General features: G+C 43.6%; 1 protein-coding gene across 1 annotated transcript in view; it reads right to left on the bottom strand.

The window, feature by feature from the left end:
- SPTLC2 (serine palmitoyltransferase long chain base subunit 2) overlaps positions 1–15,088 on the bottom strand; it is a 139,958-nt gene extending 124,870 nt beyond the window's left edge. The window contains exon 1 of the mRNA XM_007941331.2: positions 14,957–15,088. Coding sequence (XP_007939522.1) covers positions 14,957–15,088 — 132 coding nt within the window. The remainder of the gene's footprint in view (positions 1–14,956) is intronic.
- Between the last annotated feature and the right edge of the window lie 1,579 nt (positions 15,089–16,667).

Raw genomic sequence — 16,667 nt, 5'->3', positions numbered from 1 at the left:
GGAGGTGCAGGATCAGGCAGTATTTCTTTCCTTATATATATATAAGGTAGCTGTGAATCAGAGTCAACGCAGTCTTAATGAGGACCAGAGGTAACCAGTTCAAAATCCTAAGTACTGTCATACTGTCCTATATTGAAGATTTGAACTATCTGCCATAACTAGCCTCTTCCCTAAGTTCTAATTAATACCCATGTACAAACACAAACACACAGATAAATCATAAACTGTATTTTTAAAAGGGCAACAAAAGACCACAAAAAGAAATTTATATTGAATTCATCTACGTTTGTCTAATGACAGAGAACAGCTTATCACCATTACACAAGACTAACCCTTTAATAAGAAAATCACAAACCAAAGGGAAAGCAATAGATTATTTAATACAAGATTTTAGGGAAATTAATTAGAGTATCTCCTCACACTCTACTGTGGCAGAGACTGCTAACTGGCCCCCACTATATATTCTCCCCATCTTCCTTTCAGTAATAGAATTTCTCAGTTTAGCTGGGCATACTGCCACATAGCTATGGTCTGTATTTCCCAGGCTCCTTTATAACTAAGGGTAGCCATATGATACAGTTCTGTCTAATAAACTGTGACAAGTGATGTGGGTTAGATCCTTTAAAACAAGAAGTGCTTTCCCTCCACTTCTCTTTCCCTCTTCCTGTGGCCTAGAATGTGGATGTGGCTGAAGACGCAGATGTCAATGAGGACGATATTCTAAAAGGCTGCAGAGCAACAAGGAAGAAACCTGGTGTTACGGACTAAATCGTTCTCCCAAAAGATATTCTGGGTCCAAATGCCCCCCTTCCCACCTGTGAATGTGACCTTATTTGGAAATAGGGTCTTTGAAGATGTTACTGTTTTACACTGAAATCATACTGGAGGTAGGGTAGGTTCTAATACAATTTAAAAGGGTGGTAGTTAAGGTTGTGTGTCAACTTGGTTGGGCCTGGTTTTGAGTGGCTGGGCAGCTGGATGTAGTAACTCCCCATAATGAGACTGGTAATCAACTCCATGGGGGAATCTACTGTGAGTAGCTGAGCAGCTGCCTTAGGGATGCAGTCTGCTTCCAATATACACAAAGGAGCTTTGAGAAAGGTCTGGAGCTTCTTGGTGCATTTGGATCCTGCATTTGGTCAAGTCACCAATGAGTGGCTTGCTATGTTGTCTGCCGACCTTCAGACTGTTTCTGGACTTAAACTAGTGGCCTGCTATGTTGTTTGATAAACTTGGGTCTGTGCCATTTTACTTGTCCACCCTGGGTTTATCAGCCTCAGCAGCCAGCAACCGCCTGAACTAAGAATTAAGACACTCAGAGCTGAAGCCCAAAGTCAAGGGGCCTTCACCTGCCCCTAGAGCTGGCACTTTGAACTTGGACTTCTAGCCTCCAAAACTGTAAGAGAATAAACCTATTTGGTAAAGCCATCCACTTGTGGTATCTTTCTGTTAGAGCGGCTCTAGAGAACCAAAACAAGTTGTGTCTGGATAAAAGAGAACAGACAAAGACAAAGAGAGGAAAGTTGCCCATAAGAAGATTCATCTAACTTGTACATGAATATTCACAGCAGTACTGTCCACAATAGCCAAAAAGTGGCAACAGTTTAAATGTCCGTTAGCTGATGAATGGATAAACAGGATGTGGTATATCCATACAATAGAATATTACGTGGAATGAAGTACCATACGTATTGCAACATGAATGAACCTTATACTAACATGTACAAAGTAAAAGAAGCCAGTCACAAAATGCCACATATAGTCTAATTTCATTTTTATGAAATGCCCAAAAGAGTCAAATCTAGAAAAAGAAAGTAAATTAGTGGTTGTAGAGAATCAGGGCCATGATGATAGAGGAAAAAGAGGAGTAACTGCTAATGGGTGATGGATGGGATTTGGATGATAAAAAAGTCCTGAAATGGATTGTGGCTACAGCTGCGTAACTCTGTAAATATATGCAATACTACTGAACTGTACACTTTAAATGGGTAAATTTTATTGTATATATGTCAACATAGCTATTATTGGTTAAAATATATAAATAAATAGCAAACAGAATACTGGAAAAAAAATTCATCTACATGCCAAGGGATGCCTGGGGGCCCTGAAGCTGAGAGAAAAAGAAAAAATAATAATAGTAAGAGTAACTCCTCCAACTACTGCCCTGAGATAATCTTTAATCTTTAAACAGAACTATCCCTGAAGTCTTCTTTGAATCCCCCAAAATTGTTTGCCTTAACAAGTAAAGAATGTCTTCCATGAGCACTGTGCTCTTTTAAGGGATTATCTATGTGAGATCAAATGGACAACAGCAACTTGAAAGGTCAGATGAATATCTCAGGGGGCTGTGACTTTAAGTCAATGATGGGGAAAAATTTGGAGAAGGACAGCAAGAATGTCTGTACAACTTGAAGAATGTAATCAATGTCACTGAGTTGTACAAGTAGAAATTACTAAAATGGTGTGTGGCTATGTATATATTCACCCCCCCCCATAACCCCAAATAAAAAGTGTATTCTCAACAACACCAACAACAAAAAAAAAGTTGAGTAAGAGAAACAAGAGCCGCAGGAGAGAGCATGGCCCTGCGGATACCCTGAATCCAGGTTCCAGCTGCCAGCACTGCGAGGTAATACATTTCTATCATTTTAAGCCACCTACTTTATGGTGCAGCCCTAGGACACTAATAGGAGCTCTGGTGGCATAGTGCCTAAGGGATCTGACTACTAACCAGAAGGCTGGCAGTTCAAACCCACCAGCCACTCCTCGGAAGGAAGGTTGAGCAATCTACTTCCATAGTGATACCTCCTCGGAAACCCAAGGAGGGGTCGCTATGAGTAGGATCCCACTCAACAGCAGGGAGTCTTGAGAACACTAATACACTTAAGTCCCTGGATAATCTACTGACCAGGACTACTCATCTACATCCAGACATTTATATCTTGTTTATACATCATGTTTGTAGAGCAATCAAAATTTAAAAATCAAAAACTGACACATGCTTTCAAGTGGGACATAATAGGTAAGAGTCATTGTTTTCACAGTAACAATTAGATAAAATGACATAAATCATACTCATACACACACACACACACACACACACACACTAGTTTTAAAGATACTGAAGAGCTGTCCTCAGTGCAACACAAAGAGGACTAGATGAACTAAAATTCTAGAGCGGGAAGAGCCCAACCTGAGTAAGATGAAACTGCCAGCCATTTAATTTCTCTCCTTGTGGTATTTGCAGTTTGAGCAAGGGCTGATAATTGGGGTTGCCATAGCCAAAAGCCTACTAGGAGAAAGAAAAGTCAGGGCAGTGAGTATAAGACAGCTGTATGGCTTGGCATGACACACTGACTTCTAAAGAGCCCCAAAGACCTGGCCAGCTTTCTGCACAGGATACTGGTCAAGTGCTGGAAGACCTGGAGGACTGACTAGAAAGGCAGCTTGAAATCAACCACAATCTCACATTGTTTAGGGGATAGAGTCCTACTAGAGGAGGGGCCTGCAACATACATGCAATGGATCCCAGAGTGGGTTGAATCTACCTATCAATTCAGCCTACCCTGACCCAGCTCAGTCTCTGAGCTCAAGACCCTCACTCTATCTTCCTGAGAAGAAAAGTTGAAAACAACCTAGACTTTGGCATCAAAGATCTTTCATACACAGTGTTCAACAATTAGTCAAACATTTCTACTTTCTAAGAAGGGAAGCAGAAAAGGAAGGAAGGTGTTATGGATCAAACTGTGTTCTCACAAAATATGTGTCAACTTGCCTACGCCCCGTGATTCCTGGCATTGTGTGATTATCTTCCATTTCATGATTTGTTGAAAAGTCTAACTTCTGCCTGTGGTTAATGAGGCAGGATGAGGTTATGTCAAAGAGGACTAGGTTAGGTTTGTTATGTTAATAAGTCAGGATTAGGGTGGGAACTCAAACTCATGGCCATTGGTCTTTCTCAACTCAGAATGACAAGCATTGATTGGGTTTTCAAGGCTGTAAATCTTTACAGAAGTAGATCACCTCATATTTCTTCCATAGAGCAACTGATGCGTTTGAACTGCTGACCTCTTGGTTAACAGCCAAATGCTTTAACCACTACGCCACCAAACCAAAACTAAAAAACCAAACTCATTCCGACTTACAATGACCCCCTTTGGGTTTCTGAGGCAGTAAATCTTTACAGAAGTAGATTGCCTAGTCTTCCTTCAGTGGAGTGTGGCTGGTGCATGTGAACCACCAACCTTCTGGTTAGCAGTCAAATGCTTTAGTCACTACACCACCAGAGCTCCTTAAATCACCATCCTTTCTCAGGTCATAGCCTTGATCCTGAGGAGTTTCCCTGGGGTATGGCCTGCATCACCTTTTATCTTATGAGAGATAAAAAGAGAGAAAAGGAAGGACTTCAGTTCCACCAGGAAAGAGCTGGGAATAGAATGTGTCCTTTGGACCTAATGTCCCTACACTGAGAATCTCCCAGACCCAGGGGAAGACTGATGCCAAGACACATGGCGATCTCCAAGTGATGCCAGGCCCACAGGTATTGAAAAGAGACAAGGGCCTTCCCCTAGAGCCGACAGAGAAAGCCTTCCCATACAACCCTGAATTTGAACTTCTAGTTGCCTAAACTGTGAGGTCGTAAATTTCCATTTGTTAAAGCCATCCAATTGTGCTATTTTCTGTTATAATAGCACTAGACAACTAAAACAGAGAGACTACAAATGTGAATGAAAGAGAGAGAAGATACAGAGTATAGTGGTCTACATATTCACATTTCACTGCTCTGGCACTGCTAGCCCTGGGAGAGCTTACAACTTGACCTTCCCTCTCTTTAATTTCACTTGCCCAGAAATAGAGATTTCTCATATTTAATTTTTAACATTTGGAAAACTACAAAAATATTTTCAGACATCAAAGCCTCCCCACGGAAATCCAGAGCCCCACTCTTCCAAGGAAACTGACATGGTCACAATTATTTCTTTCCATTCCTTTTACACATAATTTATTACTTTCTCTATGTCAAAAACTATACTTTGTATTTGGTGATACAGATGAAAGATAACTCTTGTAAGAATTTTGTAGGCCTCAGGCCTCTTGCACCAGCCAGGTTCTCTGCCTTGCAAGTGTTACAAAGCTCTTTAGCTCCATGGATAAATGCCCTGAGGCACCCCTCTCTGCCAGTAAGCCTTGGCCAGAAGGCACTCAGTTCTCTTGGTCCAGGGGTGGGGTTGGTAAGCCTAGCTCCTCCAAGTACCTAGAGGCATCTCACTCAGCAGTAAGCCTCCTGCCCACAGGCACTCAACTTTCTCGCTCCAACACAATGGTGCAAAGGCAGATGGCTTGTCCTATAGTTGTGCTGGGGTTTAGACATTGGCCATTGTTGCTGTGGGCCACATCTTGGATGCCTGTATGTCCAGAGACATGGAGAGACAAACACACACACACATACACACACAGACAGAAATAAAAGGAGTCAGAGAACCTAAGGCACAGAGATGGCTCGCTCCACGGGCCACCACGATGGGCTTCGGGTTCTGCTGCTTCTCCTACTGCTGTTTCCCTGCTACTGCTTCTCACCATCTCTGGTGTCCCAGCTCTGTCTGTCTCCTGGGTCTAGGAGGTCCTCAGTACAGGGTCCTGGGTCCAAAGGATGCACTCTACTCCTGGCTCTTCTTTCTTGGTGGTCATGAAGTTCCCCATTCTACCTCTGGGATGGTTCCTTTTAAGCCTACTAGATGGTAAAACTAACCATCCCCTTGTCAAGGTTCAACACACCTTTTTTGCAAGGTCCCACCCCCACAAAGCTACCATTCACTTTATTTGCATTACTAATAAGCTATCCAATCTCCTTGGTGGGCCACAAGCACTTCATTTACATAGCCCCAACCAGTTATTTGGTGGGAGTTACAAGACCATACGGAAGTGATCCATCCCACCACCACAACAAAAAAATCTAGAACTTTTCTGATACGTAAACATTGATAGCAGTATAATAAAGGCACTATACCTAAGGCCAGATTCTCTCCCCCACTGAAATGTTAAGTCCCCATGAGAGAGAGCTGTTGTGCTTATGATACGGCAGGCCATCATAAGCTGTGTCAGTTATGGCCCAGAAAAAAGAGTCATCCAGCAGATATAGGAGCCCTGGTGGTACAGTGGTTAAAGTGCTAGGCTGCTAACCAAAAGCGGTTATTCCTAAGAATAAAACCCATTCAAACCCACCAGTTGCTCCATAGGAAAAAGATGTGGCAGTCTGCTTCCATAAAGATTTACCGCCTTGGAAACCCTATAGCGCAGTTCTAGTCTGTCCTACAGGGTCACTGTGAGTCACAATCAACTCAACAGGAACAGGTTAGCACAGATATAACCACTGGGTTCCCCCTCTGTATTTTAGGGAATGTTCCCAGAGGAGGAAAATTGATGTGAACCAGGTTGCCTTTCCAGGAGGTGTGCACCACAAACCCAGAACTGAGTGTGCTGGAGGAGGCAGCGTGGAGGGTGTGCTATGAAAGGCTCAGAATATGTTAGAGGTGGAAGAGAGCGCCAAAGAAAATCCAGAATTGGTGGATGAAGAGCTGAACTTGTGCTCAAATCTCCTATCAGTTTGTCCCTTATACCATGAGGGTATATCTAGAGGCAGGAAAGCACTGTGGGTGGAGGGCAAGTTAAAATAGCAACTCCTGTGCGTAACACACCACTGCCCAGTATGCATGGGAAATCATGGGCTGAGCTATTTCACCCTGCAGTGTTTCAGTTCACATATACTTGGAGGTCTCCATTTTTAGGTTTTAATCAGAAAATAATAAATGTCCAAATAAAACTCATTTTACAGCTAACTTTGTAAGCCTTTTCAGTCCATTTGACAGGAGATACTTATCGACAAAGATTAGGGAATGGATCCTGATCCTAAGAAAATAAATGTGGACTCCCTATCTGTGTGCCAAAAAAGAGCTTATTTCTGGAAACACACATTCAGAATGCGGAACAGCCTGTGTGGCATATACAGAGCTCCTGGACTATTCTCTCCAGTATGTGTGGAATGTGCTAGGAAGAGGCCAGGGCATTTCACCGAAATTCCAGCAAAACACCCAGCTTCCATCATCAACTCTCAGAAGATGAAATCTATGTGTTATTCCTAAGAAACTGTTTTCAGAAGTTACCAGCAAATTCTGAACTGCCAAAGCCAGTGGCACAGGAGAGTCAAATCTGAATATAACCCCAAAACCAAAACCAAGTTCACTGCCATCAAGTCGATTCCAACTCATAGCAACTCCTCCTTGGGTTTCCAAGGCAGTATCTCTATGGAAGTAAATTGCCCAGTTACCCAGGCTCTATTAAAACTCACTGTTAACCTGAGTCACTTACTTAAATTGTTTGGACTTCAGTCTTCTTTAAGTGTAAAACGGAGATAATATTTACCTAGCAAGGTTCTTGTAAGGATTAGATAAGAGGCTCAGATAAGAAGAAGGCCTAGCACACAGTAGGTACTCAGTAAATGTCAAATATTCTATTTCTAGCCTTGGTTTCTCAGCAATTCAAAGACAGTGCTCTGTTATGGACTGAACTGTGTCCTCTAAAAACATATACAGTAAATCCTAACCCTTATACCTATGGATGTAATTCCATTTGGGAATAGTGTTTTCTTTGTCCTATTAATGAGGCCCTATCAGTGTAGGGCGTGTTTTAAGCCAATCACCTTTGAGATAGATAAAAGGAGCTAAGGCACAGAGAAGCAAGCAGGAATGGGGGAAGAGAGATGCCACACCACAGGAAGATCACCAAGGAACTGAGGCACAGAAGTTTAAGGGACAAGGATCTTCCCCGAGCACCAAGAGAGAGAGCTCTTCCCTAGAGCTGGGGTCCTGAAGTCAGACTTCTGCCTCCTAAACAGTGAGAAAATAAGTTTCTGTTTGGTGAAGCCACTCACTGTGGTATTTCTGTTACAGCAGCAGTAGAGAACTAAGATGGTATTGGTGGTAGGTGCCTTCAAGTCAGCTCCAACTCAGAGTGAGCCTATGTACAACAGAAACACTGCCCGGGCCTGCACCAGCCTCACAATCCTTGCCCTACCTGAGCCCATAATAGTACGGCACCCTCTTCAAGGAAACAACATCCATTTCCCTCAGGTTTCTGACACTACTGCCTCAATCTTCAGCAGGGTGTATGTCTGTGCACGCAAGCACATGTATGTGTCTTCTCCGAGGAAAATATGGTTTCCCATCTTTGGTACCTTCTTTTCTTGCTTATTGCCTTCTCTTTTTTCCCTACTTCATCAACTCCCAAAGCTTGAACTACCTTCTATTCATTGCTTCAACTAACATTTCCTATTGCATACCAGAAACAATGTAAATAGTAAAACCAAAAATAACTGTTGAAGAGGCTCACTACCTTGGCAGCAAGAGGCTTATTTAGAATAACTCAACACCATCACATTTGACAAGACAGCACTTTACCTGTATCATACTTTCTAAATCTTCTTATGTCACAAAAATAGTTGACTACTCTCCCCAACTTCAATGGCTTACTGGGGTAAAGCTGGATCAGATCCTTAATATCAGCACAACTGCATATTTCACTGTACTCAGAGACTACCAGAGAGCAGCAGACTAATTCAAACATGCCACATTTAAAATTAAGCCTCAGCACAGGGGTCACCACCCCACTCCTTTAGGGTCCTACATAAACATACATTCTTTCTGTGATCAAAAGAAAATGACTTAACAACAAATTTAAAAAAAAAAAATCATAAAGACAACACACAGGAGATACATTTTCTGAAATAAATGGATCAGGAACAAAGCCTTACTTTCTTAATCAGTCACAAATTGCAAATTATATTACAGAAGCCTTCTTAGAAGTTTTTAAGAAGGCAACTAACTTTTGAGGCCACAAACCATTTATTTAATCAAGTGAGGCACAACCACTCAGAATGCAAACACAGCCTCAACCCAACCCTCTCAATTGCCTATTCTACCAATAACATTGCTACTTTCTTTCAAAAGATGAGTCTAATTGAAAAGAGTCTAACTGAATCTCAACCAATTAACTATCTTGCTCAGAGCACTACAAAGTTTCTAGGGCACCTGAACCCTAAAGAGCAAGCCAGTCTGCCTTCCCTGAACATCCACGTTCTAAAATACTACCTTAAGTACCTGCGGTGCAGTGAATTACTTAGTATGGCTCTTCTAGCCATGGTCTTTGTGACTCCCACCAGATGGCTGGATGGAATTATGCAAATATTAGGTGCTTGTGGCCCACCAAGGAGACTGGACAGCTTGAAAATAATGTAAATAAAGTTCATAGCACCCTTGTGGGGATCAGACCATGCAAATAAGGTATAGGGAATACTAATGTGGGAACTGGTCAGTTTTGTCATTCTACTAGACTTTAAATGAGGCCTCCCAGAGGCGAAGGAAGATGGGGCAATCTACTTCCGTAGTGATACTTGCCTCGGAAACCCACGGAGGGGCCGCTATGAGTGGGATCCGACTCGGTGGCACATAACAACAACAACAACACCAAGAGGCAGATGGAGAGGGTGGCAGATCTTACCATCACCAAGACAGAGAAGAGCCAGGAGTGAAGTGTGTCCTGGAACCCAGGATCCCTGCACTGAGACAACGGCAGAGAGACGGAAGCAGCAGAACTGACAGACCAGCACAAGACAGAGCGGCAGGCTTGCCGGCGCTTGGCAGGAGGCTTGCTGGCAGAGTGGTCGCGCCTAGGTGCACCTACTGGCAGAGCTAAAAGTGTCCTGCCTGAGCAGGACAGAGGCCAAGTCGAAAGGCCAAAGGCTAAAAAGAGGCATGGCTGAGGGCATGGCCAAGGGGAGGCTGTCTTGATCGAAAAACTGTATACTTAGCACCTAGAGTTCCTGAACCTGAATTGTAACCTATTGCTTCCCTAATAAACCCCACAATAATCTGTACTGTCTGTGAGTTCTCTGTTGCCAATGCAATAAATTATCAAACCCAGCAGAGAAATAGAGACTGCTGCAGGAGGGATGGCTGGTGTCAGAATTGGGGGGGGGGGGTGATACGTCTGACTTCTGCCTTAAAGTAATCAGCCTTGGGCTGCTTCTGACGGTGACTGCCTCCCCCTGATGAAGTTATAGGTCAGAGGAGGACAGCACCCCTATGCCCTTTTCGCAGTACCGTATTTTCATGCAAATAATGTCCACATTTTGCAGGTTTCTTCATGCTGTGCAACTCCTAGCACATTAGTCTCCTATGTACATTGTGCACAGTTATATGCATATGCACGTTATTTACGTGACCTTGTTATATGCCAAAAATATAGCATACAGTGTTCTATATATTAAATATAGGTCTCATATTTCAAAAAGTATTTGAAACAAAAATCTTATCCCACAAGTGTATATAGTTGCAATATTATTTCTGCAAAGCCTTGAAGTCTTTGGGATGTCTCCACAGGCCCTGCTAAACCTGAACCGGTGTCCTGTGCTGGCCATTCTAGCAACTCCTCCCACCTTAGAACTAAGCCATCATCACATTGAATCCTCAGTTACTGTTTCTCCTCTGTGGAAACAAAAGCTGGTAGCTATCTAGTAAACTACCTTCATTAGTTATTCATTTGCCTCCTGCAAAGTGTAAGTATCAGGACCAACATTTGTTCTTTCTACTTTGCTTGTCTTATTATTTCTTTGACATAGGAACATAACTTATGCCCCAATTCCTCCTTGAGGCAGAATCTTATTTACTCTGGCAGGTAGAAGGTTCTTATCCTTACAATGTCTCCTTAAAACTACTTTAAGGCAAAAAAAAAAACCTACTCCCAAGGGGAAGAAGGTTCAAAACTGTCTCAAGGACAAGTAATTTTTTTTTCCCCTTTCATACCTGTAAACTAATTAAAGAAGGTAAAATGTGTGCCAACTCTTAAAAGTTCTATAATGAAATGGATAATTAAGAAAAAAAAAAGTCTGTTAAGAGTTTTTTTAAAACAAATAAGCATTATATTTCAGGAGCAATCAAAATATAACATTTATTTAATCATATGTTAAATCCACAGAAAGAAATTCTTTGTTAAGATCACTGAACACTGGCAGTGCACCTGCCCTTTAATGTTATGTAAATTTGCCCTCACTTTGAAGCCACTGAACCAATCCCTACTAGAAACAAATTCTTTATCACTTTCACTTCACTTGCTGCACATGCAACTTATAAATCACTGAGGCTTCCAGCCCCTTCCTGCACTAAAACCAAACCAAACCAAACTCACTGCCATTAAGTCTATTCCAATTTATAGTGACCTGCACTGGGTTTCCAAGGCTGTAAATCTTTATGACAGTGGACTGCTTCATCTTTCTTCCCCAAAGTAGCTGGCAGGTTCTAACCACTGACCTTTTGGTTAGCAGCTGAATGCCTTAACCACTATACCACCAGAGATCCTTTTTCTTGCACTAAAGTAAGTCTGGGAGCTCTGGTGGCATTGTGCCTAAGGCATTTGACTGCTAACCAGAAGGCTGGCAGTTCAAACCCACCAGCCACTCCTCGGAAGGAAGGCTGGGCAATCTATTTCCATAGTGATACTGCCTCGGAAACCCAAGGAGGGGTCACTATGAGTTGGATCTGACTCAATGGCAGTGAGTTAAAGTAAGGCTAAGAACCATATGCAACTGTTCTGATTTACCTACATATTCAATTTAAGATATACTTAGGCACTGTACCACCAGAACTCCTTAAAGACATACTTAGGAACAGATTTTTTCATAACCCTGGGACTCCCTGTATGCTAAGAAATTTTCCTGCAAATCCTCAGGAGGTCTTTAAAAATAGGATAGAATCATCTATCAAAGTTGGTCTTAATAAAGTCCTAAAAAATTACATAAAGGGACTGATCTACATAAATCCCTAAAGGTTCCTTGCAGTCTACATAATTCTGTCAAAGCTTCCCTAAGGCTAACTGCTACCCCTTTACCCATATGAAAGTTGACCCTTCTTCCACTCACCTAAACAGCAGGGAGGAAAACGTACCCTGTCACTGTTCAACTGCTACTCTTCCTTGTGAAAACTTTGTGTCTAAGGCTGCAGCATGAACCGAACTGAACCAACTTACTGCCATTGAGTCGGATCCAATTCATAGTGACCCCTCCCTTGGTTTCTGAGGCAGTATCACTACGGAAGTCGATTGCCCAACCTTCCTCCCGAGGAGTGGCTGGTGGGTTTGAACCACCAGCCTTCTGGTTAGCAGTCACATGCCTTAGGCACTACACTACCACCAGAGCTCCTTTCTAGCATAAGATCTGTTTAATCAAATTCCAAATGCAAATTTAATAGGGCTGCTCTTTTAGCATATACATTCATCCCTTCAGACACAGAAACATGGCCTCTTGAGAGAGTAACTGGATCTTAGGAGTTTTCTAGTCTAATTTCTCTCTTGTTCATTAAAAGAAAAATGTTGGGATATATGAGGAAGTGAATTTACATCTTGGTTTTAAAATCATGTTACAATCTAAATTTATATCTTAGTAAAAGCATGACACACGGCTGTGCACCTAACACCTCAGGTATATTCTTCATGGCATAACTGGCCACATTTACACAGAATGAGGGGGGAAATAGAGGAGTTAGAGCTCGAGCATATTACTCGATAATTTAATATTATTTTAATATTAAAAAATATATATTTTTAAAGGACCCTTAGCTCTCATAAAGTCACCAAGATCTGCTTTTTTACTTAAGGAGGGGGGGTGTATACTTTCAGAGACAATATCCCTCTTTATTGGAGTACAGAACTACAAGTCTAAAGCCTTTGTTTAAAAAACGATTGGTAAGAAATAGTTTTCTAGAAGGGATACTGCAGCCTTAAACATTCCTTGAGGCATTCCACTTGATCATTCTTCCAAATTCCACCAACATGCATTGAGTAGAATTTTTCATTAAAATATGTTTTAAAAAATCAGCCAGATGTTACAGCCAGACAAAACTTAAAATTTCATTTTAGTCATCTGATATTTCTTCATCTTATTAGCTGGCAACCTAGTAAGAAATATGCCTACAAATGCTGAAGTGTTATACGTTATGGGAGTGAGAAGCTTGATTTGCTACTAATCAACATAACTTCTATGGATCACAAAGAACACAACTACAAAATCAAATCAAACAAAACCCACTGCCATTGGGTCAATTCTGACTCACAGCCACCCTGTAAGACAGAAAAACTGCCCCACAGGATTTCCAAAGGTGCAAATCTTTACAGAAGCACACTCATCTTTCTCCCATAGAGCAGCTTGTGGGTTTGAACCGCTAATCTTTTGGTTAGCAGCCAAACGCTTTAACCATTGTACCACCAGAGTGCCTTACACGCAAAACATCCCTACAATGCTCTTGATTTCCTTTTACCTCCTCAAAATCATACACCTCTCATTAATCTGCAATCTATTTTCTAACTCACATCTGTTACATTTTATCTCACAACAATTTTGTCTTATTAGCCTCTTACATTGCTAAGAAAAAATAAATTTTTTCACTCTTTATAATGTGTCGATTCTTATCAGTTCTTCTCACGCAATTCTTTATTTTTTTTCCCAAATGAAAACAAATCTCTTTAGTCTGTGTATTATTTTAAAAACCTTACACCTTACAACCTCAAGGGAGGAAAAGGCTCTTTTATGCATTTTTCCCAAAAAATCTCATCATCTCAGCATCCCACACCAAACAGTAACAGGTCTATCCATCACCATATATACTGACTGGGGGACCTGCCAGATATTTACATTAAAGCCAAATTAAGATCACCATCCTATCAAAAGCTGCATTGTTACAATTCCTGCTACGGGGAAGACTTTTTTTTAATGTTTTCCTTAATATCCGAATGAGACTTAAGTCAATTGTAAATTATCACAACACTGATCTAGCATCTTTGTAACTAGCTCATCTTCAAAAATAACTTTTGGCAGAGTATCTGTCAGCCCAGAGAATTGGAAGGTTAATGTATTATTGTCTTAAAATCAGAACTTTTAAAAATATTTTAGAACTGCCTGAACTCGGTTGGTGATTCAGCCTTGGTTAATCAGTACAGACTCATCACAAGTCACCACTGGTTAAACTATCCCCTTGTGTGACAGCAATCTTGCTCAAACGGTCAAGGGGATCTCGACTCAACACAGACCTCTCCTGCACGTGGGATGGGGTTTCCCCACAGGCAAAAAAGGATAATGCTTTTGAGGCACTAGACCACTGCTGCACTCAGATACGGTCCAATGTTCTGCAGAACGTGGTAGGAAGATCCTGGACGTGTTTCCTCCTGGTGGTGGTGGTAGGTGCCCGCCAGTCGATTTTCAACTCGTAACGACCCCATGTGACAGAGTAGAACTGCCCTTAGAGGAGGTTACAACCTTTACTAGAACAGATCGACAGGTCTGTCTCCCGCGGAGCCACTGGGTAACTTTGAACCGCCAACCTTTCAGTTAGCAGCTGAGCTTTTAACCACTGCACTACCAGGGCTTTTCTCCTCATAGCACCTCCTAACTTTCTTTGCCTCTTAAGGACCCCAAGAGTGGTTTTCTGTAGGCGGACTAAGAGGAAGCAACTACCTCGAGGGTTTGAGAAGGGAGTTGTAGGGGGTAGAACCAAGAGCCCTTGAAGGGAACCAAATGAGTCCGAGGGACCATTCACTGCCTCCCTTGGGGGGCGGTTCACACCTCTAGCGCGATCAGGTAAAGGAAGGGACCCGGGGTTCTGAGCAGAGCCCAAGCCTTGGGGTGGGGGGCAGTCAGGCACCGTGACGGGGGAGCCGCTGCGCCGCCCTTGAACCTCCAGGCTCAGGCCAGGGCCCCGCCAAGAGCACACCTGAGCCGCACTCAGCACCCGCTCCCAGAGACCGCCACCGCGATCTCGCCCCACCGGGCTGCCTCTCCGCCGGCTCCGCACCGTCGCCCTGGCCTCCCTCAGGTACCAGCTCGCGGAGTCCCGCTGCCCGCCCGACCTCACCGTACCTGGCCGGCGGCAGCGGCAGCGGCGACAGCAGCGTTGCTCCTCACGTACCCGTTCCTCACTTCCCCGTTCGCAACGCAGCCGTTCGCCCGCACTGGGCGACGACAGCAGCAGCCTCCAGGCCCCGGCCGCATCGTCCCGGCAGCACCAGGCACAAGGCAGGCTCTGTAGGCGGTGGCAGCAGCGGCAGCACCAAGTCCCGCTCCGCACCCCACCCACCTCCCCGAAACCGGAAATGGCTGAAGCGGCGCCGCCAATTCCTGGCCCGGCCGTCACAGGGGGGCGGGGTCCACTCCCCCGAAGGACGCGGCTCGCCCAAGGCCCAGAGGCGAAGGGGGAGACAAGGAAAGGACAGGCCAAGGAGGGCCTAAGGGCTGCAGACCAATCTGTAGGAGGAGGAGGCATACGCTATGCTACTGCCTGACCAATCGCCGGCAAGTGTGAAGCACCTCACCGGGGTAGAGGGGGCTTCTCCGAAGGACTGTGAACCTGGCACCGGATTGGAGGCCCAAGCCGGGTCGTGGGTGGGGCTTAGTTGCTTACTGGTCTAGACTGAGAAGGAGGCGGGGTCCAGGAAGAAGTGGCCAATTAAAATGAGGAGAGAAAGAGGGCTGAGCGTTAATTCTCTTGAGCGGGTTCCCTGGTTCTCTTGGATTGGCGGCGCCCTTGCTGCCCCTGCCTCCAGGGAAGGAGGTTTGAATCTCAGCCCAAGACTGGCAGCAAGTTTATTTAATTAACTAATTCCTCTGAGTGTTTATAGAACAGCCTTTTTTACATTCTCTCATCATTCTTCAATATGTACCACACATTCCTTAGATAAGTCAACACGTTTCTTAAATAATGCTGATGTCCCTTTGCTCTTTACGTTGTCTGTGTCAGGGTTTTCTGTACAATCTTTCTTAAAGATTACTTCCTTTAAAGCCAGGAAACCTATTTCCAACTCTACCAATAACTGGAAGCTGAACTTTTGAATATTTAACCATTCTAGGGGCCAGTTTTTTTCACCTGTAAAATGGATTAATACTTCCTGCTTCATAAGGGTCATTCCAAGAATTATAATGTGTTGTGCACCGTTGTTGTTGACATGTGCCGTCGAGTGGGACCCAACCCCTAGCGACCCCTCCTTGGGTTTCCGAGGCGTTATCACTACGGAAGTAGATTGCCCAACCTTCTTTCCCAGAAGTGTCTGGTGGGTTTGAACCGCCAGCCTTCTGGTTAGCAGTCAAGTGCCTTAGGCACTGTGCTACCAGAGCGTCCCCTGTGCACCATTGTTGTTGTTGTTGTTATGTGCCGTCGAGTCGGCCCCGACTCATAGCGACCCCTCCTTGGGTTTCCGAGGCGTTATCACTACGGAAGTAGATTGCCCAACCTTCTTTCCCAGAAGTGTCTGGTGGGTTTGAACCGCCAGCCTTCTGGTTAGCAGTCAAGTGCCTTAGGCACTGTGCTACCAGAGCGTCCCCTGTGCACCATTAGGAGCCCAATAAATATTATTTTGTCTCTGCTTTAGTCCTATCTTCCCAAAGGGTTTAGAAAGAAAGAAAATGGGTTGACATTATAGCAAGAGACTTTCAGTTACCCATGAAAAAAACTTAGTGTCATAGTTAAGAGCTGATCTGGGTTTGAATCCTGGCTGCACCATTTACTAGCTGAGTGACCTCTAAGTGTCTTCATCTGTTCAAGAGAGATAGTTGTTGTGAGGATTAAATGAGTTAA

Source organism: Orycteropus afer, unplaced genomic scaffold (genome assembly GCF_000298275.1).
Source record: "Orycteropus afer afer isolate SDZICR_OR568_19922 unplaced genomic scaffold, OryAfe1.0 scaffold00079, whole genome shotgun sequence".
NCBI classification, from domain to species: Eukaryota; Metazoa; Chordata; class Mammalia; order Tubulidentata; family Orycteropodidae; genus Orycteropus; species Orycteropus afer.
Note: the sequence above shows the minus strand (reverse complement) of the source record. Positions and strands in the feature narration are given on the sequence as shown.